This window comes from Phoxinus phoxinus, assembly GCF_949152265.1.
Source record: "Phoxinus phoxinus genome assembly, chromosome: 22".
NCBI lineage: Eukaryota > Metazoa > Chordata > Actinopteri > Cypriniformes > Leuciscidae > Phoxinus > Phoxinus phoxinus.
This window is the reverse complement of record NC_136897.1, coordinates 18,961,072-18,987,364: the sequence shown is the minus strand read 5'-3', so window position 1 is coordinate 18,987,364 and position 26,293 is coordinate 18,961,072. Positions and strand designations below refer to the sequence as shown.

Below are 26,293 nucleotides of genomic sequence, written 5' to 3'. Positions count from 1 at the left end.
GAGCTTTTATTATAAAACTATTTAAATATCATCTCACTAAGACATATTAGATATAGAGTGACAACTGATATTTATATGCATTTTATGAAGTAGTCTGCTATACTATTATACATTCTCACTAATTTATCATATCAGAATTTCATCTTATTTTTTGTCCATATAAATATCAGTGACTGCACCAAATTACATATTTTCTTCTCAGTTTGAGGAGTTTTTTCTCTGTCCTTAAGTATGAGCTCCATATTCTCTTATATAATACTCAATAAAACACTTTCAAACTTTGTTTGTTTAAGTTTTAATGTATAATTTCAAATGACAGGCTTTACAAGGTTAATAACTTCATTATGATTGAGCGATTTTTAATTTTACAGTTTTATTTTACATGCAACCTCTGTGTAGAATGGCTTGATTATCTGTGAACTATATTTTAATCAGATTTGTTAGTAATTCAATGCCCACTTTTCTCTAATTTGTCATCTCTTTGTCTTTATTTGCAACATGCTGTTGAGGCCTCTGTTCGATTGTGAAGGATAATCTAGAGGAAGTTTTCGCATATTGAATATCGTTGGGCAGATTGTGATAGGTAGAAAATTAATTTGGATAGAATTTCCAATGTTTCTCTTTGAACGTGCTCCAGGAATTGATTGCTTCATTTGTCATTTGCACAGATGAATTATGTATGTGTTGCTTGCTGGAGGGGAGGGATTAATCAAATGCATTTTGATAGGTTGTGAAAATGTGTGTGTGTGTGCGTGATGCGAAAGAACGTGGCCTGTTTGCATGCAGAAGTGTTGATTGGCTATGACAGCTCATACTGCCCAACTCTTTTACAGTCAATGATGTTTCCTGATTGGAACTGAGGACTAATTATAATGTCATTTTTATTGTCCCCCATACGCTGTTAAACTTCATCTGCAGACAAGTTTTGTCTAGGTCAGGGGTCTAGATGAGCATAACAATCAAGATTGAGGGGATAGACAGAGGAGCTGGCTATATAAATTGATTCCGACCAGATGAATCCCTCTGGATGTAAACAGTATAGAAAAACCAATCTGATAACATGATGAAAGGCATGATCTCACTTTTGTGTTGCGCAAAATAAGAAATGATGGGTTTGGCGCTAGATGCTTTTAACTGCCTGGAAATGTGATTCCATATGCTGTAATTTGTGAAGGAGCTAATTTATTCTGTTATAGTACAGACTTTAGGCAGAATCGCATCTTTAATTACTTATTGACCAATCAAAGTTGAGCAGAGTGAATGCATGCTGAGGCGTCACGATTAAATGTTTTCAAAGGCTGCGGTATTGATCAGTGTGGTTTGAGTTGCACCCGCTGGACTGTTTCTTGGCTTCAGCGTGTAATATATACAGTACTCTTTACTGTTTAATAGAATCATTGATGAAAATCCTTGTGAGAAGTGAGAAATGAACTCAGACTAGAATTACATAACAGACATAATACACAAGTATTATTACGTTTTAAAACGTAACTTACATTACCCTTCAAAAGATTGAGTTGGCATTATTGTTAAATGTTTTTGAAAGAAGTCTCGGTAAAACTTTACAATAAGGTTCGTTAGTTAACATTAGTTAACTACATTAGTTAACATTAACTAATACTTAACTGCACGTATACAGCATTTATTAATCTTCTTTGTTCATGTTAATTTCAACATTTACTAATACCTTATTCAAATCTTGTTAACATTAGTTAATGCACTGCAAACTAACATGAACAAACAATGAACAGCTGTATTTCTATTAACTAATACAGTAACAAATGTATTGCTCATGGTTAGTTAATGTTAGTTAATACATTAACTAATGAACCTTATTGTAAAGTGTTACCGAAGTCTCTTATGCTCAGACTGCATTAATATTACATTTTTATATTAAATATAAATACTATAAATTTATAGTGAAATATTATTACAATTTAAAATAACTTTTCTATTTTAATATATTTTATAAATGTAATTTATTCCTGTGAAGGCAAAGCTGAAATTTCAGCATTATTACTTCAGTGTCTTCAGAAATCCTTCTAATATGCTATTTTTTCTTATTATCAGTGTTGAAAGCAGTTGTCACCATGAAACCATGAAACTATGAATACGCTATTACTAAATAATCAGTCAGAGAATTCAGGTTGATTGGGACACTTAATGCCATTGAGATGACTGGGAAAAAGGGTCCCAATCAACCTGAATTCACCCTTTATCTGTGAATCTGACAATGACTCAACATTCAAGCACAGAAGCAAATAAATATCACACAGCACTGGTGTGTTGGTGTAAAACAGTGAGATAAACACTCTCTCAAGCTCTCTTTGCATGTTAACTCCTCTAGACCTCAATATATTTTGAGAGCTCTTATGTGGATTCTCAAGAACTTTCAGAATAAAAGGTTCAGTAGGACAACAAATAGATTGAAACACAGAATCATAGATGAAAACAATTGCTAGTTGAGGGTGTTTGGAGGGGAGGAAACAATTTAGACTGAACATTTTAATGAATGCGTTTGAGATTTATTTAAGGCAGCAGGGGAGCTAAGAACTGAAACAACAACAACAAATCTATTGAGCCATATGGGCCCAGCTGCAAATGATAATATACATATAATACATTAAGTCTTGAAATAAAATGTCTCAATAGATGAACCATAGACCATGTAAAGTTTATTAATATTTATTCTGAAACAAACTTAAATAATTAACAATAGACACAAATAGACCCAATTCATGGCCAATAAGCCAAGTACTTCTTAGTTATGTAAAAAAGTGTTTTTATCACTATTATTATTACACAAGATAAATGTTATTTTGAGGCCAATGACATGGCAATTAAACCGAGGGCAAATAACAAAAGTGAAATCTTTTGGAGGCATATTTTCAAATAAGAAATAAGGTAGTTGAAATCATTTCTGTGCTTTGATATTCAGCAGACCTGTGTTGTTTGCGGTCAGATTTCACCTTATTAAATGTCAGGTGTTCACAGCCATTACCGTGAAACAGACGGGCTGCCAGAGGCCTGTATGGATTCTACCGTTGTTTGAAGTGTAAAAAAGCAAATTACATCGTGATGTGGGAATAGAGCAGATATCTGGAGATCAGCCCTGATACGGAAATGATTGGAAGGCTTTCATCCAATGTCTGATCCAGAAATAGACTAACTTGCCTTTATTGCTAATTCTGTCAGTTGTGGCACTCTAAAGAGAGCTGAGGCTATCACTAACTCTGATTTTCAGGGAGTCAGAATACCTTTCTAAAGATTTTTTACCTTTTTCCCCTCAAGGTTTAGAAACTATATGAAATTAGTTAAATTTTGTAAATTTGATAGTAAGTTAAGCAAATCTAGACATATTTCACATTTTATAACAATAATAATGTTATCAAACAGTTAGAGAACACAAATAAAAGTTTGGGGATTATGTAGTGACCGAAAATGTTAAACAAATTAATTGTCAATTGTCATTCAACTGATTCTTGGACAAACGTTGAATCCATTCATGAATAAAACAAATGAATGAGTCTTTAAATCTTCCACTCGACTGACTCTCTTGAGTAGGTACTTACTTAGAAGTAATCACTTCACGACCGCTATATGTGACATACCAGCATCAGTTGCGTCACTTCACTGCCATTCACAAATCCTCTACCATGGCCTCATGGGATAATAAAGTGTTCATCATATGCACATTTGAGCGTCTAGCTGGAAGTACTACGTCATCTAGGTACTTTTTGCCTACTGTTTTATGAGTATACTGTGAATTCGGACGTAGCCTACTACTTTTGTCACATGCTGTTTTTCGCCTACTACATAGAAAGTATGCGATTTTTCGGATTCAGCCTCTGTCCCTTGGTTACGTGAATCCTGTCACTGTTTAAATTGCCCTGTCAATCATATTTGCTGCGTCCCAATACGCATTCTATCTGTCCTAAATAGTATTTGAAATTATAATGAATGCGTCCCAAATCTTAGTATGTTAACTCCAAATCTTAGTCTTTTTGTCACTGCAGTTTAAAGGAGAAAATACTCAGCAATGGTGTTAACAGATTGTTCTTATATATACCATATATATTACATTATTTCCACATTGTTCCTATGTCCCAGTTCCTATTATTCTTTCTGTTATTAAGTGAGCATTGCTTATCAGTTAAGGTTTGATTGTTTTGCTTTTTGTTTGGCTTATCTACATTTTGCAAACAATAATTATTTTTCACATCGAAACAATTAATCTGTTGAACACTCGTATCAGATTGAATGCAGTGATGCTTGGGCACTCTGTAATGAAGTATGTGCTGTGGAATTTGTGACATTTTGATACACTTCATGTGGCAGTTGTGACAGCTCCATCAGTTAAATAGATATTTCCATTGAGACTTGCAAAAATGGCTCTATTTTATTAGTATGCTTTAACCATGCCTACTGAGCTGGAGATGTGAAAGAACATTTGAGATCAGAACCATTATTCCCATCCAATGCTTTTTTATATTACTTCATTTGGTCAGCTCAAAGACTGTTAACCCAAGAACATCCTTATATCCTTTCCATATCTATAGAAACATGTATATGTGTTGCATTGAATGGACTTTTTAAGTTCTGTGCTACTTTGTATTTAAAAGCTAGTCTCTCTCTGTTATAATTGCTTTTAGTTTGCTATAGATAACGGGCTTCGGCTTCAGCAATTTCCAGCCATTTGAAAAATGCTTTTCATCTGTTTGTTCCTGTGGTATTGCATCCATGAAGATTTTGAACTGTAAATAATTTATGAGAGGCATGTTCTTCACTCAGCTTGTGCTCCCTGCCCAGAAACAGTGGAAAACAATACAAGTCTTTTGTTTATTCGTTCTGGCTCTTGTTATGTTCTGTCTGATCCTTCTCTCTTCTTTAGACATTTTTTTTCACGTGCCTTTCCTATGCTCCTCATCCTGAATTTCTCCACCAGCTGTGTTTTAAATTCAGAGTGGTGGCAAGAAGGACTACATCTGAATTTAAATCCCTCGCCAAAGCAACTGTTTTCTTCCCTGAACCTCTGTGGAATTCAAAATCGGCATGTTGTCTCTCTCTTTTTTGTGCCTAAGGAGAAGCTGTGCTGGAATTACGTTCCCTGCTGACTGATTTCTGCCAGTCACAATCTGTTCAAGGCGCCCATTTAGGTGGCAGAGCGATTCCATGGAGGACTTCACATTGATAAAACTTTCTTGTGAAAACTGCTTCCTCAATGGCTATCAGTTGCTTGCTGAGTTTGTCAAACGGCACTTAGCTTTGTCTGATTGCACTGAATCTTTTTTATGAGAGTGTGTCGTTTGAGAAAACCTCGGCTCCATTTAGCATTACCATTCCATCAGGTCCAGACGGAGTATGTGGACTTTATTTGCATTTTATATTCTGATTTTGAGGGATGAAAGTATTTTTGATACATATTAAAATACTATTACGCTTATATTGGCAGTAGAAATAACTTGTTGAAGCCAATTTGTCATTTAAGATTAGTTGAATGTTGATTCTGTGAAAATATTACAGCTCTATACCCCTGCTGCTAAATGTGCACGATATGCCAACATGTAGTAGAAACGGATGTCTTGTTTGTATCTGATTTAGCTAAGCCACTAGCTGTGAAAGTCAGCATTAACATCACTGATGCTGACACTCTCAACTAGATGACTATTGACTCTTTTAGCTGCAAGATAGGTCATTTAACCCCTCTCTTACTAAGTGGTTGTGTGTATATATATATATATATATATATATATATATATGTATCTTGTTGCATGTGTGATTGTGTTTGGGATTGTTATCATTTTGGAAAATACACATTTGATTTCGAAACAGATCCTGCATACTTGGCTACATTGTGTTTGTTTAGCAGGATTGGTCCATTTTCTAAGTGCTAGCAACTTTGTAGATTCTCCCAACACCTGCTGCAGACATGCGTCCTCAATGCCATTATGTTTCCCCTGCTGTGCTTAATGGCGCCACGCATGCATTTGGTATTAACACACTCCAGTCATCTCCTACGAACGTGCCTGACACCATCCAATGTTATATTTTGTTATATTTTGACTTGTCAGACTGCAGAACGTGGGTCCAATCTTCCACACTCCAGTCCTTATTTTTTTGTCAAATGCAAGGTGTTTTTTGCAGTAGATAAAACAAAAAAATGATTTTTTTTTTTACTGGTACACAACCTGTCAATCCAGCTTCTTGTAGCCGTTGGCTTACTGTTCAAGATGAAATTGGAGGTTGGTGGTCTCATCCATGTCTTTAGAAGCTGTTTTGAGGAGTTCCCACAGTCAGGTGATTTTCATCCTTCCTTGACCAGACAAATCACTTTACATTCTGCATGGTAGTCGTGGTCTCACGATGCGTGGAATTCATTCTGTGGACATTGTGACCATTCACATCCTGCACATGAGCAATATCCAAAACTGATTGACAAGATTTAGTCATTTTAACAATGTCCTCCTTGGTTGCAGAGGACTGCCCCTTACATCAGACTATTTTCACCAAAACCCATAAAATTACAATAATAGAGCTTATACTTGCCACATAGTGATTTATTTAATTATAGGCTGGGAGTGCAAGCTTGGTATGACCACTTGGCCAAAAATTATGATTCGGTATGTTTCGTTGCATCATGACAAATGATTGTGCCGTGAAACGAGTACATTTACTATCCAAAGCGTCTTACAACTGAGGACTACAGCAAGCGAGTCAAAAGCGAGGCAAAAACAACACAAGAAGTGCTCAAAATACAAAGTTCAGGCATTGCTCAGGGTAGTATAAGCCAAACAAGGGAGGATTAAAGGAAAATATATCTATATTTTTTTATGTCAAGTGCTCACGGAAGAGATGAGTTTTCAGTTGTCTTTTGAATGTGGTCAGGGATTCTGCATTCCGGATGAGGGTGGGGAGATCATTCCACCAGCATGGAATCGTGAATGAGAATGTTCTGGAGAGTGATTTTGTGGCTCTCTGTGATGGTACCACGAGCCGTCGCTCATTGACAGAGTACATTATATTTATTAAAAAACGTGAGGTATTATTAAAATGTAAAATAACTGCTTTCTATTTTAATATAATTTAAAATGTGATTATTATTGTGATGGCATAACTGAATTTTCAGCTGCCATTACTCCAGTCTCCACTCTTCAGTGTCACATGATCCTTTTAGAAATCATTCTGATATTCTGGTTTTGTGCTTAGTATTATCAATGTTGAATGCAATTCTGCTCCTTACTATTTTTGTGAAAACAGGGCTGCATGATTAATCGCAATTTCCATGTAATCGTACTTAAACCGGCTTTTTGTGATTTTGAAATCGCAAAGGCTGCGATTGTTCTTTATGCGCAGCTTGTTATTGATGTATGGATCTGTAAACGCTGCTCTATCTGAAAGCACTGTGAGTTTGAGTCACTTATAACGTGCATTTGAAAAAGCAACACGCGTCAAACATCTTTCCAAACATGAGAAGCATTTAATAACCTCTTGTCCAACAAACATTTAATAACAGGCTTTTACTCAAAACTCACTTCATAACGACAGTTGTGCATCCTTCTGTGAGATGATGTGGCTTCTTACACAGAATAAGGCAGTTGTGTGTTTATTAGTCATGTTTAATAATTCAAAGCGTTTCAATCTTCTGTTTATTCAGCTACAGCGATAGGGATTTCCTGGAATGATGTGCATTACCGTACTTCTCGGGCGGGGCATGTTTGGTGTGTCTGCGTGAGACAGATGTTCAGATGGAGCAGCATTTACTACCGATCAGCCACACTGCACTGACAAGCTGCGCATTATCCCAGCCTTTGCCAAATCACGTGCAGCTTCAGTGCGATTAATTGTGGAGCCCTAATTTTTTTCCGGATTATTTATCCTAAAAATGTAATTGCTTATATTGTAGGGATGTGCATCTCCATACCTGAGGCCGATGCGATACGCATCTCGATGCTTAGCCAACGATAAGATACATTAACGATATAAGCAGCTACCGATGCGATGCAATACGATTACCTACTATTACGATGCGGTGCAATCTGCATCTGATTCGATTCAACGCCATGCAATGCTATTCAATGTAATACGATGCAATGGAGAAAAATATGATGCTATACAATTCAATATGGTATAGATAGTTAACTTTTATTTATTTTGTTCAGACATAGGCCTACACCAAATCATAAAGTAGCTTAATTAAGTGCCATCTGACTTTTAACGCATGGCTCTTTCACAAACAAAAGATTAAATAAAAACAGACATTATTTTCCTGTCCTGTCTCCAGTTACACTTTTAAACAGCTCACACATTTAACAGTGAAACAATTTAAGGATGCACTCACACTGTGTCGGCACTTCAAGTGTGTTGTTCAATTAGTCGTACTGCCTGTATATTTTATAGCATAGGTATAAAATGTAAAATAGAGTAGGTAGGTGTTCTAGGTAGGTGACTCTCAGGACACACCTCGGTCTCCGTAATGTTGTGATGATACGTCATATTCACGTAGCAGCTGCAGCAGTGGTGATGAGAGAACGTGCTTGAGCAATAGTTCAGAAAGGAGAAATCAATCTAACAGTTACATAATAACATATCGGTCACTTTCTAAATAGTAAAAGTATAGCACATCTACTAATAATTATATATGAATTAATAGTTTTTTTACCGATGCAGATATGTTAGAAACGATGCATCGCGATACAAATGCCAACTTGTATCCGATGCACACTTACTTAAATCAATGCATCGCATCGTAAGCTTTTATGCCGATGCACTAGGGATGCAAATTATCGATTAATTAATTAATCATTAGTTGATTGACCTTATCGATCGATTAACGATTAACTGATAAGCGGCTATTTTCCTGAGAATGTAAATTTCTCACAGTATTAATAGTGTCTTTAACATAAAAAAAAAATATATATTGCTTATATACTGAATAAAAATGCATGTTATATTGCTCAATTGATGTTTTATTGTAACAGTTGTTTAGGGATGTCGATTTTCACAAATTCCCATGATCGATGGATGAATGTTTTGATGTCATTGATTATTTAATTATCAAATATAATGACTACTATACAACGCGTCACCAGCGTCGCCTCAGATGCAGAATGTGAGACTGTGGACGAGCTCTCCCTGAACAACGCACTGAACACGGCAACTAAACCCAGTGCATTCACAACCATTTAATACAACAGTGTTCTCGTGTTATGTAATATGTCAGTCCCAAATTATTAATCGTTATTATTAGTCGTGCATTTCTGTTTGAGCTGCGCGCACTGAATGAATAGCTAAACTTGAGCACCCTAGCGCGTTATTTAACTCAAAGAAACGCATCCTATATGAGATTCATCAGATATATTCAAAATAAACATAATATTACAAATTATTTCTGCACAAAATGACGTGAATGCACAAGTGAACTTGAACTAAGTTACGTGCCATTCATTCAGAATGATCATGTTGTGGACGCGCTCTTCCTGGAGCAACGCGACACGGCAACTAAACTCAAATAATGCACAATGTTTTATTACAATATTGTTCTCTTTATAATGTTATATAATATGACAGTCCTGCCAATAGTCATTATTAGTCGTGCAGTGCCGTTTGAGCCGCGCGCGCTGAAGCTGATCACGCGCACTACAGCGTTCATTCAAGGGATGCATCAAATATAAGATAAATCAGATATAGATAGGCATACACAAAATAAACGCAATATTACAACTTACATTTGCACGAAACAAAAGGCTGCGAATGAACACACAAACTTATAGTCATAATGAAGGTGTAAAATGGTCCCAAACAAAACGCGCTCGCTTTGTTTCGCGGTTGAGCAGCACGCACGCGCATGAACCTGCTTAATCGATGATCGAGAAGTTGTATCGATTAAATGTATTATCGACAATTAATCGTTGACATCCCTACGATGCACCGATGTGAATCGGTGAATCTTACCATCCCTATTATATTGTGTACAGCGCTTTGAGAAGCTGCTTTTAAAGGCGCTTTATAAAATCAAGTTTGTTATTATTTAATGAATAGAAAGTTAAAAAGAACAGCATTTATTTGAAATATAAATAGGCACTTCAAAAAAGGTAAATGTTCTGAAAATATGGATATGGCACCTTTTGGTACTATGAACTAACAGATTATTACATGCAGTAAACGAAAAATAAGTTGTGCACAGAAAACTGCCCGAGCATATGATTTAATTGGTGCAGTGCTCAATGGCTATGCCTCTCTTAATGATATAGTAAAATAGCAAAAACTTTTAATTGTCTCATCAGTCCTAGCTCATTAAAAAGAGGTCGGCAGTCAGCTTATCCTGTTAATGCATATAATCAAGAGTATTTCATTAATATTTTATAAGTGATATCACGTCTTCAGACTTGTTAGGGGGCATTTTCACTTTCGTGTTGCTTGTGGGCAAATCCATTGTGAGTTTAAAATAAAACTTGTCCTCCGAACCACAGTCCCTCATTGGTTTCCATGCAAGTGGAGAATCTCGCACCTGCTATGATGGTGGGTGGAAGGGGGAGCCGGGTGGAATGTAATGGGCAATCGCAGCAGGTATGAAATCCCTTCAGGCTTGATTCTCTGGAAAGCGTTTTAGAGCTGATAGGATGAGCAGTATGTGCATGCTTGCATGCTTTGGTAATTTTATTTTCAGCCGCTGCATACTTCAGGATGTGTTATGACTGTTTCGGTTAGCCTCACTGTTATTCTTTCTGCCCGTCGGGTACCAAATGTCTCACACACAATTTCTCTTTCAGCCACACATTTCAGGCACTGTGACATTAGTCCAGGAGGACCCATCTGTGTAAATTTGTGCTTAATATGAAACATCTATGCAGAGAAGCTACACAAAACAAACAAAAAACACAATATTAAATGGAATATTAAAGGACAAGGAAGGTTATTGAATATATATATATATATATATATATATATATATATATATATATATATATATATATATATATATATATATATATATATATATATATATATATATATATATATATACCGGTATACATACAGGTGAAACTCAAAAAATTTGAATATCGTGCAAAAGTTTGTTTCAGTAATTCAACCTAAAAGGTGAAACTAATATATTATATAGACTCATTACATGCAAAGTGAGATATTTCAAGCATTTATTTGTTATAATTTAGATGATTATGGCTTACAGCTTATGAAAACCCCAAATTCAAAATGAGAATATTGTGAAAATGTTTTCATAGCTGTAAGCCATAATCATCAAAATTATAACAAATAAAGGCTTGAAATATCTCACTCTGCATGTAATGAGTCTATATAATATATTAGTTTCACCTTTTAAGTTGAATTACTAAAATAAAGGAAATTTTGCACGATATTCTAATTTTTCGAGTTTCACCTGTATTATTATTATTATTATGCTGATGCATGTTAGCATGTACCGCATCATATGGAGATTTTAGAGTTCAACACCTCAAATGAAATGTGAGCCTTTGCTTAAACATTTTATTGTTTGGCATTAGTTTTTGTTTATAACCATAATTGGCTTTAGTTGTGTTTAAATATACTGTCTGTTCTGACAGCTTTTGGCTGACAGTCCAGTGACCGGACCACACGTCTTTTACATACAGCAGTCAGTCATTCCAGTCTCCAAGTAATTACACAGTTTTTTGGGACCTCTTAAAGGCATTTAGCAGAACAAATCAACAGGCAAAACATAACCATTTTGCCAAAATACCCCTTGTGTCCAATATCTTTTTACCCTAGTGTTATTAAATTAGACTTTCCCTGGTGTATGGTGGTCACATTTGGTCGAATAAATTGAGTTGCAATTGCAGATGCGATGCAGATGGTCTATGCTGCAAGGCAGATGTAGAGTTGCAAATTGCACTGGTGTTAAAATAAGAGCGACAATTTTTTCTGTGTAGAGCAGGTGATTGTTAATATGAAAGATGGCATTAGCTCACCGCCCATGCTGTATTGTGCAATGTGGTCTGTGTTATCTAGCCATAACAAAGCTTAACAAGATTCCTTTTACTATATAGCACATTGCATGAAGCTAATGTCTGCCAGAGAGGCTTGTTTCCAGACAGCATCTTATTAAATGAAAACATTATGATAGTCATGTTAACCCAAAGTCAATTAACCTCACTGGGTCTGGGCATAATTAATATGGGGGGGAAAGTAAAATGCCAAGGCCACCGATTATACAAGCATGATATTACTTTAAACGAATTCATTTCAAATGTTTCTGAACCTATTGAATTTCCAACTAGGTTATGAAATCCCACTGCACTTGACCTTTTGTCCAATAATCTAATGTCTCAGAGGAAATGAAATCAATTCCAGGCTTACCTTGATGCTGTCTGAAGATAAACATTAAAGCGCCAGGAATAAAACACAAGGGCCCAAAGACGCAGCTCAGGCCTGCCATTTAGGTGATGTGAGAGCGTTTTCCATATTAATCTCATTTTTTTAACTTGATTCATAAAATTACGCACACACGCGCGCACGCGCACACACACACACACACACACACACACACACACACGTATAGTGATAGTGTGTATACATTTGATTTAATTTGCGTTTAATTCTTATATCAGTGATTATATTAAAACATTGAGTTTAGAATTAGAATAACCAATTCTATAATTAAATATATTTATATATGTACACAAAATAATTGTATGTGTACATAATTTTATGATTAATTGACAAAATAATAAGGCATAGTTATATAATTTTTCTCACATGTTTTTTTGGTTTGTATTTTAGGGTCATGATTTTCAGTCATTGCTGTTAAATTATTATTGTAAAAAATTTGCATTCAGAGCAGATTTATTTGTCATGGAGTTGAGCAGGAGGAATTGATAGTGACAACAAGTGGGAGGACAAAAGATAAATTTGCACTCAATTGAAATCAAGAATTAGGACAGATGCTTTGCTCCTTCTCTGACAAACTATAAATAGAAATATAAAAGTATTTTTTTTAAATGTTTTGGCACAACACCAGATTGTAAATCAGACCTACATGTACAGCCTCCAGTTGATTTCATAACTAGAAAGATATCATAATGAGATCAGTGTCAGCTCAACCTCCTCCACCCACACAGGTGTGCTTCTCTGACTGCTCTATGTCATTATATTGGATTGACAGCGACAAGCTTGATACTGTAATTCACACACAGGTTCTCCTATTGATTCAACTGATCAGCCCTCACTTTACACCTCTCCATTCTGCACAGAGTCTGTCAGCTGTCAAACTGAGAGGGAAATCATTTGAACGGGTCCCAAAGAATGAGGATGTGTTGGTGCAGGGTTCCCATTCGAGTGTTTAATGGCCTATTTTAATTCAAGCCTATGGCTGAATCTCACCATGAATGTAAATGTGGATAGCATCCAGGCTGCTTTGTTTGGTGAATTTCATTCCACCAGAATTCAAATCTACAAAACTTGCTTGGATATGCAAGAACCAGTCTGTTATGAATATCAGACGTTTTGATATTTGCATTATCGCCGTGACCGGCATGACAGCCTGATCTCAAAATATCTTGGCGGTTCCTCAGAGGCCATGACATTTTCAGGAAGACTAGTTACCTTTTGGTATTCTTGACTTTTAAAGAAAGGCCAGTCTTGAGCATTGCAAATTAAACTTTTAATCTATAGGGCAACATTTGAGTGGTTTCATGAACAGAACATACTAATAGAACATCCTGTGCATTTGTCTTGTCGGGTGATCAATTTGCTTTAAGTTACAGGATCGCTGTGCGCCATAATCTTGGCATTTCATCTCATGTTGATTCTTGCTGCCTCTGTGAATTAGAGCCCATAATCATCTGGGGCTGAGTGACATGTTCTTAATGCTGAGATATGAAATGTTATGGGAATATTTCTGTCACAAATGACACATCAGTCATTTTTTCCCCTTCCCACTGCTCTCGCCTCGCAAGGTGTTTCTGGATGGAATTTGAGTTGATCATGCAATAAATAAGGCTTAAAATGTTATAAATCATGTAACGCGTTAAAATGTTTGGCGGCCCCAAGATTGATCACTTCTGGGAATGGGGAGGCTGCACTGAATCAGTCTTACATGAACCAGAACTGAAGGGAGGGTGATCATCGCAAATATCCTGCGAGATACACACAAAGCAATTGACATTTATCATTAGCGACCGGCCCTGACAAGAGCAATAAATGGTCTTCACATTCATATTCTACATAGACTGCTTTTGACAAATGAGACATTATGGGACAAAAATATGGTCTAAGGTGTAAGTGTATAAATTCTTGGTGCATTTTTATACAGAGTGATAGCTATATTTTTTAAGCTTATGCTCCCATTTACGTCCAGGTTAGCAGAAGTACAGAGGTGGCTAATTTCTGAGTTAGGGTGAGGAAAACAAGTCCTAGACCTGCAGAGCTGCTCAGCATTTTTTACCTTTTTTTTTTTTTTTTTGCCCTCAGGGTCTGATTAGACTGCTGAGCCATACAAAGTCTGCTGACAGAGGGGAGCAAGGTGACTAAGATCGTTGGCAGTGTTACTATATCATTCCCAATGTTTCTAGAGGAAATGGGAAGGGTTTTAAAGGTGTTGTAACCGATTTTGGTCGTTTGGCTAACTCCTGCCTATTTGAGATCCTCACAACCACAGGCCCTTTCTCCAAAACCATGACCAACAAGCATTGTCAAATCTAATGGCAGCAACCGTCTGCAGAGTCTCAAGCTGTCACAGAAAATTGTGATTCATTTTTTCAGGTCTATTTTAATATTTTTTTTAAAACTTAGCTAACATTATAACTAGACCTGAGGGAAAAATGTGATAATAAAAAAAAAAAAAAGTATGCTCTGTCAGACAACTTGATGCACTTGACTTAATGACTTCACTAGAGGTGACACCGTGAGGTGAATATTCTTGCTCAAGTGCCGTTCAAATTGCCTGAAAGGAAAAGTTTGTTCACAGGCACTTTTTCTTCTTTGTAGGCTCAGTTACTTCTTGAGTTTCATCCAGCATGTTTTCATGAGTCAATAAACATTCCAGTGACCACTGACTTCACCAGGCGGCGTTTCTTTAGACATGCCTTGCAGTATTATGTAAGTAATAAAGCCTTCAGCCGCCCTCTCCCTTGCCTCCGTGTTAAAGCACACTGAGCCGGTCTCTTTGAGCGAGGGCTGTAATTGCATCCGCTCAAAGAGTGAGGAAATCAATTAGACATCACAGGCGGTGCTAAGGGGGCAGTGCTGACATGCACCGTCTGTGTCAACACCGTCGCAGTCCCCCTTCGCGGCTCGCACCGCCATGTGCCACACATCAGTTACTGTCAGTGTTAAACGGCAGTGTCCGTCGGGCTCCGAGCCAGTGATTGGTGGGAGGGAGCCACAACAAAGAGACCAAAACACAATCCTGATTCACACAGAGAATTTGGAGTTATGACAACGTGTCTTCCCTCGAGGGCCTGGCGAGGGTATAATGAGAGCAGAAGGCCAGTAGGGGGCAGGGGAGAGAGAGGGAATGTGATGTCGAAGAGGAGAGAATACGGCAAAAAGAATTAAGGCTGCAGCACTGGGCTACTCCCCCAGTTTCACTCACAGCTGCAGGTCTACATTAGCTTTAGCTGCATTGCAGCCTTTTTCAGGTACACATGAATTACCTCATTGTGCTCCTAGTGCAAAAACTGCAGGGAGTTTTTAAGTGCTACCTAGCATATAAAAGCTGTTGTTATAGTCAATATAAAGAACAATATTATTGGATTATTGAACACGTTTTATAGTGGTTGCAAGGCAGCACAGTATTGATATTACTCAAACATTACAATTACAGATTACTTTTTATATTCTTATATTCTACATCTATCTATCTATCTATCTATCTATCTATCTATCTATCTATCTATCTATCTATCTATCTATCTATCTATCTATCTATCTATCTATCTATCTGTCTGTCTGTCTGTCTGTCTGTCTGTCTGTCTGTCTGTCTGTCTCCATCCATCCATCCATCCATCCATCCATCCATCCAAACTTTAAATTACAGTTATGGCTTCTTGTATTTGGATTTCTTACAAATGTCTTAATTATACCTCCTTTTTTTCATTTTCAAATGGTAAATCTCAACCCTGTTTGCCTCTATCCAGTACCTCCTCAATTCAAATTCAGGAATTGAATTGGAATTTGAAAGACATTCTCATTTCAGTTCTGAATGGCACTGAACCTTATGGATTTTCCTGATGTATTAGACTATTTTTGTTTTTCACATATGTATGTAATAAATTCTCACCCTACCGAAACAAGCCATCCACTGAGTGTAATGACAATGAATAATAATGCAGCATTTAATTTACACAGAGCCAAGGCCTCAAGCCTGAGCTAAAACTATAACAGAGAAGAACAGAGAATTCTTTGCTACCATGCAAGCACTGTCATTTCCTCCAGGAAATGCAAATCTAGTTTAACTGTAACAAACTCAATTTTCCTTCCATATGAACTCTGTCCTAATGCAGTGCTCGCAATAGTCACATGTCATGCACTCCAGCCCTTTCATTCATTGATCTTTTTGTATGCGTTGTTTGCTGTGAGCACAAGTGAGCAGTAATGGGGCTATTTATTCACATGCCTAAATCGGAAAAGCAATACTTTACAGAGGTAATGATTAGATCATCATTGCAATGGGGGACATGAGCGTTCTCATTTCTCTAAATCATTACCCACAAACCCCCTTGAACGCGCACATTCCATTCATGCCCTGTTCGCTGCCGCTGCTTGCAAAACAATCTCATCGCTTCATAATCAAAATCACATTATTCAAATTTTTGAATGTCGCAGTGGCCACAGGCCAAACAAGAAATCAAACAGATTTTGAACCATAAATGAGTTTTATTCATGCTCGCACTGCCCGCAGCAGCAGTATTAAAAGTTTTGAAAGCCCATCCTTTTCAATCCGTTCACTCTTTGTTTAAAAAACTTTTTGTGTGTTAAGAACAAACTGAATAAGAGCGTCGAGATCTGCCTTTCTAACGGTCTCTGTCAGAAAAGGGCAATTACTCGCAGCAGTGGCAGTAATAGCCATCTACTCTTGCTTAGACCTGACATTGAGAGAATAATGCCAGCGAGTCAGTCGTCTTTAAATCTCCCCAGCCATCATAGCGTCATTATACTGTACCAGTCACCTGCATCTTATCTCCGGCTAGAGCCCAGCCATCGTCTGATTATATTTAAGTGGCGTGCCATGAATCTAAGCTTGTGTCCTCTGACAGAAAATTCCTGCCTACATTCCAAATTCGAAGTCAAGCTCGCCAACAGGTTCAAGGGAGAGAAAACGTTTCTTTCTTGTCACTCCTTTTTCAAACCTCCCAGCCAAGTCTTATCGTAATCCTCATCAGAGCCCTCAGCATCTCAGCACCGCGACTCTGAGCGTGTGTTATCAGGGGATGGAGGAGGCGCGCCACTGTGTGAGGGTATTAGGCCGCTATCTAGAACGCTGGTGGAAGCAGGAAGTAGCACTGGAGTTGAACGTTGGAGCGGATGGTTCTATTGGTTGAGCTCTGGGCAGGTATGGATTGTTATCTTGCTGTCAGACTCCCAGCCCTTATCTAAGTCAACATAGCCTGGCTTCATTTACGCTGGGGTTATCTGTGGTGAGCTAAAGTTGCCTTGCTAGGACCTAGGGGCTACATTTGATGCGTCAATAGGTTTGTGATGTTGTTTGTTTGTGATATGGATCAGCTCCCTGCTGAAAAGATCAGCAGAACTGATCACCAGCATATGTTGTGTTTTGGTTGCTGGTGTGTTGTGCCCCTTTATTTTCGCCTAGCCAGCTTTTTAAATTCTTGCCTAATGTCTGGTCTACTCACGTTCACAATCCGACATGCAAAATGATCAGACAGAGTTCAGTCCTGTTTAGTTACCAGTTATCTAAGATAATTGCGATGACAAGAATGCATTGTCATGGGGAAAAAAAGTATTTAAATAACTACACGGCACAAGAGACTGGCTAGAGAGAATAGACCAATAAAAATAGCAGAAATGTGACTTCTTAATCAGATTTTCTGTAGTTGAAATATCAAAATATACATTCGATTGTAGTGCAAAGATCATTTTTAAATGTCCTCAAATTCCGTTTATTATATAAGTTAATATGTTTTCTCTTTTTGTTGCCTGGGAGATGAACTTGTTTATTTCCATGGTGATGCGAAGTGTTGACGGTTATACCAGCAGCAGAGCAGCAGCGTTTTAATGAGAAACAGCATGTTTCTTTCCCAGTGAGGCTGTGCACGTGGTGTGCTGAGAGGTGTACGCTTGACTGGGTTCTGTGCCTAATTATTTGCACCTTAACTCTCTAACATTGTTCTTTTATAATTTACACATCTTTGTAGCTTTCACAGGAGCTCTTCGGAGACCTAATCTTGCCCTGTTGCTGCCTATTAATAGTGATGGATGTAGTAACTAGTTTGACTGATAAGTGGCAGGAGAGGGGGCTGCAACAGGGCTGTGCCAGGCCCTTGGGCTCCTCCATTGTTCTATATTTGTTATTTTAGGACTCAGCACGTTCATTCAGCCCAATAAGAGATGAAGAATGAGGGACCAGCTTCCGTCTGCCGCCCCCAGCGCTGCTCTGCGTCAATGCCCCTCTGTCCCTCACAGCCACCAAACCAAAGGCCAACCGCAGCGCTCTGTCAGTCACACACACAAACACACAAATGTGCTCCTGCACGCACACACAGAAATATGTATTCGCATCTGCCCAGTTACGACATTTACACACACTCACACAATGCACTAGCCTTTTCTTCATTTAGAGGTTTCTGTTCACTTTACTAAATGGGCTGAGCAGAGAACACATTGTTTCTTCTGCATGAGCAGGGAATGTGTCTCTCTATAATTACAGTTTAAGTGACTGCCATTCTTATATGAGTGATTGAGTGCACAACATGCAATTTCAGAAACTTTTTAGAGACTTTAGAGAACTAATTGCCAGAAGCTGTTTTGAAAGCAGAAACATTTTAGTACATATTTGCTGTTGTAGTCTTCTCCTGACTATATCTGTTTATGAGACTTATACATTATATATATAATTCTTAAAAATAAGACTTCATAGATATATAATGAGCTGACTTCTCCCAGATGAACATTGTTAAAAAATTGTGTAAAATGTGTATACTGTAGATAGCTACATGTTCTCCACATCAGAGTAAAAATTTAAAAGATAATTCTGAGATAAAGTGTAAAATAATAAATAAAGTTGCAATTGTGAGATATAAAGTCTCTATAATAAGACACATTTTGCAGTTGTGAGACATAAAGTCTCAATTTGGACATGTAAAGTCACAATTCTGTATGTAAAGTCTTTTTATTTATTTAAATTGGATTCCATATACAGTAGATGCACTAGGTTTGGGGTCAATAAGATACAGTAAGCAAGGATGGATTTAACTGACCAAAAGTAACAGTAATGTCTTTTATAATGTTACAAAAAGGTTTCTATTTAAAATAAATGCTGTTCTTTTGAAATTTCTGTTAATCAAAGGATAATAATAAAAATAATAAAAAAATGTATCACGGATTTCACTCAAAAAAATCAATACAACTGTTTTCAACATTGATCAAATCATTCATCATTGATAATAAATCAAATCCCGCCCTACATTTTTCTCATTTTAGAAGCCATTTCTAAATGTCACAATATGGAAGAAAAGACTACCGTTTCATGCAAACTTAAAAAACTAAATAAATAAATAAACCTTTTTGCCAAACCCAAACTTTAAATGGTAGCCATGACTGTTGACATGAAATACTTTTGGGAAGTTGACGTTCTACTGTGTGATGTTGTACTCTTTCAAATTATGTTGAAACACATTTTGCTAATTGTTTTATAATTATTTATCCTTTTGAAAAATGTCACATTGCAGAACCATTAAAAAAACGGAGAAGACAAATGCTACTTAAAAGTGGTGAAAATAAAAAGGAAAAATGATGCTGGTGAAAAAAAGCTTTCACATCAACTACCCTTCAGTATATCATATCAGTTGTTTAATGGCCATTGATATAGTTCATTCATATAATTTCCTATATCTCCTAAAACCAACAAATCCTCATCATCTGGACCCTGTAGGAAAGAGTGAAAAAAAATGTACATGAGCTCAGCCTGTTCTGCATCAACAAGCTCAAGTCCTATACTCAGGAAATGATATTGCTCTTTCCTGTGGTTTTGGACACCCTGCTAGTGCATGGATTCAGTGTTGTAAGAGTCTGTGGGAAGAGCCCTTGACCTCACACATGCCCATGATCTCTGTACTCGGCCCTCTCACGCCCCCTCACACATACACACTGACACATGTGAGGAAACAGAGTTGGCAGCCAAAGGATTTTCACACAGCACCCTGATAAGAGCCTTTTAAAAAGTTGGCTGTGCTCACCAAACTCTCTCACTTTCTTTGAGAGCAAAACAGCAAATATTCCAGTTTACCTGGCATGAGTCGATATTCAATTAACCAGTCCAGCCTCTCACTGTGGCCGTTTATCAATACCTTGTTTTAAGTGCACTTGCTTAATCACATGCTATTTACGGGTGCAACCAAATGCACAAACGAATAACAACTATTTGGAAAGTTTTTCAGTAGAGAAGCAGACGCCCTACGAGAGGAAATGCGTCTGGGTCCTGTCAGTGGATGTGCCAGCATTGAATAATCACCTGATGCCAGGTTTTTAATTAGTTAGGGTTAGTTTGTCATTTCAATTTAGCTTTCCGTGATAGTTTAGGGTTTTTGTGTCTTTCAGTTTAGCTTTTTAAAAAACCTTTTTAGTGTTTTTAGGGTAGCCAATGTTAACATTTTTTTTGAGATAATTATATATTTAAAAAAAACACATTTGAGTTTAATGTGAATTTATTTGACATTTAAAATGGTTTCATTCTGTTCTGTTCAGACGAGCATGAACGCCGAACACTCACAGCAATCCTGTAGCCAAACTCGCATTAAGCAATAATTGATGGAGAAAGAACTTCTTAATTAATTTATTATTGTTTACTTTTTAAAATCCAGATGGGATTTTATAATATAAGGAAAGTCGTTTGTTGTCTTTGAATTAAATTAGCACTGAGTTAGTACACATTTGCCTAATGACATTTCTAGTATTAAGTATTAAGGGATAAAAGGAGTATAGGGAAAACAATTTATAATGTGAAAAGTAAATGACCTACTTCTACATCTTTAAAAAGCACATATAGCCCTAGTTCTGTGAACAATTGAAACAGAAGTCTCTTGAGCCCCTTTCACACAGCGCATTGATCCTGGGAAATTACCGGGAAATTGCCAGAACACCTTTCTTAGTGGACGCAAAAACGACTCTGGATCGATGCCAGGTTGGGGACCTAGTAACATTGCCGTGTTCAGTCCCAGAACGCGCGCTGTGTGAACAAAAGCCGTAATCAATGCCGTGTCGTAATGATGACGCTGAAGCCGGGATCGTTCGCCAGCTTGTGAAACGGTACGTAATGCACTGGTTTATGATCGAATCGGAGAAAAAAAATGCATAAGCGTGGTTTCTCTCTGGCGGAAATCGCAGCTCATAAGCAAACTTAAGACGCAGCTGAGACATTACATGTCACATCGATGTCACGTGTCTTTACGGGATTTTTCCGGGTTGTGTGTGAATGCACTCTCTGATTCCGGAAAATCACTGGCAGTGTGAATGAACCAAAATCAAACTAACCTGGGTCAAATCCCGGGTCACTTTATCCGTGTATTTTCCGGAATCTCTGTGTGAAAGGGGCTTTGTAGTATTATCAATGTCTTTAATGTCACTTTTGATAAACTTAATGCATCCTTGCCAAAAGTATTAATTTATTTTAAAAACGTTTTATATATATATATATATATAAATTATGTCACAGTCACCTTAGTATAGTTGATAGTGAAGTGCTTTTGACTGTGTTCTTGCCAATCGGAGCTTTCATGATCACTTGCTATCAGCCAATGTACTTTTTCCACTTATGATGTGACATCCTAAAAAGCCTGACATTAAAGTGTGTAGACTATTTGTGATCCAAACCTCCCAGTTCTGAGGGTTTTCTTATTTGAAAGCCCCCTTGGCTACAGAGCTCACTCTGTTTGGTAAGCGGCTTGAGCATATTCTTGGCAAAAGGCAGGTGACAACAACAGAGCCTAGGGAAAGGTCTTGTTGTAAAAGCCATGGAACAACTGTTACCTGTCCAGTTCCTGCCCTTTTTCCTTTCCCACTGACATTCAGCATTGTTCACTCCAGGTCCTTTGTGAGGCCTGGTGTGTTCCAGTCAATGGAGGTGACTTTTAATACGACTGAGATCTTTTCTCTGTCTTCTGCCGAATGGAAAAGCCACAGAATATGAAACACACTGGACTAGATTTTCCCAAATATGTTCCTCTTTCTTTCTCTCTCCACCACTCCTTCTCGTTCTCTTTCTAACTCTCTTGCTCTTTTATTTTGTGTGACTATAGTGGTTTCGGGGCTAGGATTTGAAAACAAAGCCCTGCCTCACTGCCTTTTTCAGCTACAGCCTGAATCTCAGCATGAATGGTGTTAGCAAAGCAGATGTGGCACTCTTTCCAGTTCATTTCTGATGAAAATCAATCAGTTTGCCTACTGAAAACTTTGTGAGTTCATAGCATTACATTTGAGACATCTTTAAATTATGAGCAAGACGGATGCAAGTGAAAATCCACAGACAATAAAAACGTATTTACTGGGGGGAAAAAAATCTTTGTTTTCATATTTTAATAGTAGTTTTTAGTGTGGATTCCAATGTTGTTCCCCATTAATTTCTGGCATTGCTTCTTGTGAATACCAATGAGGACGTGTCTCAGTCAGACTGTTGAAATGATAGGTTTTCGCTGTGATGGTTCACCAGATTTGCTTCTCTCACTCACACACCCCATCAATTTGCTCTAGGAATTTTGTGATTTTTCTCATTTTCAGCCAATGTTTTGCTTGGGGAATATAAAAGCCATGCCGTTAAAAGCTGATGTTGATTATAGTCATAAGCAGGGGTTAAATTTGGCTGGATTTGCCTCTAATCGGTAGGCATTCACCTAGATTGGCTCTGTATATTTTAAAATTAAATACTTAAATGCATGAAATGGCTTGATTGACGAGCATATATCAACTGGGTTCCTATTTCCTATTTTTATTCCTATTCCCCTATTTTTTAAATATATATATATATATATATATATATATATATATATATATACATACATACATACATACATACATTATTTTCATTATTTATTTATCGTTATTTTACCCTAGTTAATGCATGAATTGATATGATGTAGACCTTGAAAGCAATGCAAGTCATTTTGGATAATAATGCATACATTTTTTTTCAAATAATTTTTTCCAGGTAATGCTTTAATTGGTATAATGTAAATGGTATGGATAATCTGCCAAATTCCTTCATTCATTAGTTTGTTCTTTAATTCATTCATTCATTCATTCATTCATTCATTCATTCATTCATTCATTCATTCATTCATTCATTCATATTAGTACATTTTATGGCTTCCCCAACACCTGTTCAAAAGGATATACATTTAGGATAGATGATGGGCCAATTAAGGTTATGGATGATCTCGAGGTCCATCCAAATGTAACATAGGCCAGTGTGTCACTGAACAGCATAGGAGCTTCTTTGATTCCTATACTTAAAGTACATACAGTCTTTTCAATCTGTTGTGTAAGACTTCTGGGAAAGGGTAAATCGTTTTGGGTCTGCATCTGAAGACCAGAGAGCTTTTCAAAATCAGCCCCAAACTTTTGACCCTGCAAGGAGATTGATTGCTTTCAGTGTAATTCTCTTCACTTCCTGCGTGCAGGGGGCCGGACTATAGCTGTCCCTCGTGTCAGCACAGAGGTCTGCTTGGTTCCTTTCCCCCTGAGTTGAGTCGACCCACCCCCATCCGCAACCTCAAGAGTGGGGGAGCGTTTCCCAGGGACAAAAGAATGAATATGTAATGAAGAGAAAGGGAAAGGGGTGGGAGTGTGTTTGTCCGAGAGAATAGATGTATCCAGCTTGACAAGTGTTTGTCAAGGGATCAAGGAAGTGCGAGAAAGTCTTGTCTCATTTTCCACGTCGGCAACATAAGAACAGTTACTTACTTGTTACAAAACAATACAAACAGGGAAGCTCTCCGAGGGGAAGCCTGCAGTTTACAGAGTTTCAGAAACATCGCACTTAGCTCCCTCCCTCTCTCCCCCAGAAATCTAGCACACATGGTACGTTCCGTTTAAAAGAGAGCATGTCATCTCTCAATGCACTGTGTTTTCTCTGGAAGCAGCTGCTGGGAGCGCGTTTTTTCAGCGGGAACTCTTTCACTCCTCTACCTGCTGTTTTGTCTGTCCGTTGCGTTCTCTCACATGCTCTCTCTCTCCCTCTCTCTCTCTCTATACACTAACAGAGGACAGGTAGTAATAAGGTCTTTTTTGCTGGGATAAGGAGGAGGGAGTCTGACTTGGGATTTTTTTTTTTCCTCTTCTCCCAGCGCGTTTTGTTTGTGTGGTCTAAACTGTGGCAGCCGTGGAGAGATAAAGGGGGACAGGGGACCCGCGGCTTGTTCTACCCCCTGACCGAGCCCTTGACACCATGCACACCATGCACCTCTGTGTGGATTTGCTTCTCAGGGCAAAATCCTGAAAATGATGGAGGACAACAAGCAGCTGGCTCAGCGGATCGATGGGGCCATTCAGTCGGCCAGCCAGGAGGTGACCAACCTGCGCTCCGAGCTCTCCGCAACCAGCCGCAGACTGGCCGAGTTGGGGGCATGCAACCCTGTGGGCCTGGAGAACAACCAGCAGAACCACCATCACCACCACCATCACCACCTCCACGGTAAGACATGTGTCAAGTTTTGCTTGGTCTGTGAGCTGCACTTGTTACTGTTGAGAATAGTTCATTTTTAAGGGTTTGTGGGTGGGAATGAGCTTTTGTTGAGAGGAGAAAGTAAAGAGGGGAGGACGGGGGCAGCTGATCCCGTTCTTCACTGCCTCGTCCCGTTTCCCGGGTAGCCGGTGGGACGGCTTTCCAACGCAGCTGTGACATATCAGGCAGAGAGAGGCCAGAGAGAGAGAGAAGAAAAATGAAAGCTAGCATTGGATTCGATTGTCGTCATAACTCCGGTCTCTGACTGATTCACAGGGAATAACATGAAACACGTGGTTCAGGTCTGATACTAAAACTTAGTTAAAGGTAAAGTGTGTCTTTTTTATAATGTTAAAATACTAGCTTCTCGCTTTTAGACAACTGTAAGACAAACATTGGTAGAATGATTTGAGCATCCCGACAGGCCCAACACAGCAATGTTGACTTAACTGATGCCGTGAGATTTAGCTGGAGATGTTTGTCAACCAGTGTCAGACAGGATAGTGTTTAAAACTGCCATTCTCCCACACATTTCCATGTTAAAATGATATTTCACCAAAAATTAAAGTTATGTCATCTTTTCTTCAACTTTATGTCATTCCAAACCTGTTTGACTTTCTTTCATTATAAAAGAATGAAAAAGAAGATTTTTGAAGAATGTTGATAACTAAACAGTTTTGGGGACCATTGACTTCCATTGTATGGGCAAAAAATATCTATTTTTTATGTTTCACAGGACATAAAGGAAAATCATATGGTTGTGTGTAAATTATGACAATTTTTTTATTTTCGGGTGAACTATCACGTTAAGTCGAGATGACAATCTCGGTATTATCGTCAAAAGTGCTTGATGATATCACACATGACCCGTGCTTGTCAAAAACTTGACAGCAAGATTAGTTTTAACATTGTTAGTTCATGAAACCTAACTAATGAACAGTATTTTTACAACATTTATTAATCCTAATTTCACAAAAGTTATTAAAATGTCAAGTTGTATACATCAATATACACTACCATTCAAAAGTTTGGGGTCGGTAAGATGTTTAAATATGTTTTTGAAAGAAGTCTCTTATGCTCACCAAGCCTGCATTTATTTAATCAAACATACATTCAAAACTTTTTTTATATTTCAAAGTATTATTGCAATTTAAAATAAATGTTTTAATGTAAAAATGTCATTTGTTCCTTTGGGAAAGCTGAATTTTCAGCATCATTACTCCAGTCTTCAGTGTCACATGATACTTCAGAAATCATTATAATGCTGATTTGCTGCTCAAGATATTTTTATTTCTTAATATGTTTGTGGAAACCATTATCCTATTTTGTTCACTTGATGAATAGAGCAGGATTTATTTGAAATATAAATCTTTTGTAACACTATAAATGTTTTTACTTTCAAATTAA

General features: G+C 37.6%; 1 protein-coding gene across 1 annotated transcript in view; it reads left to right on the top strand.

The window, feature by feature from the left end:
* Positions 1–26,293, top strand: part of kaznb (kazrin, periplakin interacting protein b) — a 143,802-nt gene that overhangs the window by 44,458 nt on the left and 73,051 nt on the right. The window contains 1 exon segment of the mRNA XM_079597444.1: positions 24,649–24,856. Within this exon segment, the coding sequence (XP_079453570.1) occupies positions 24,649–24,856 (208 nt within the window).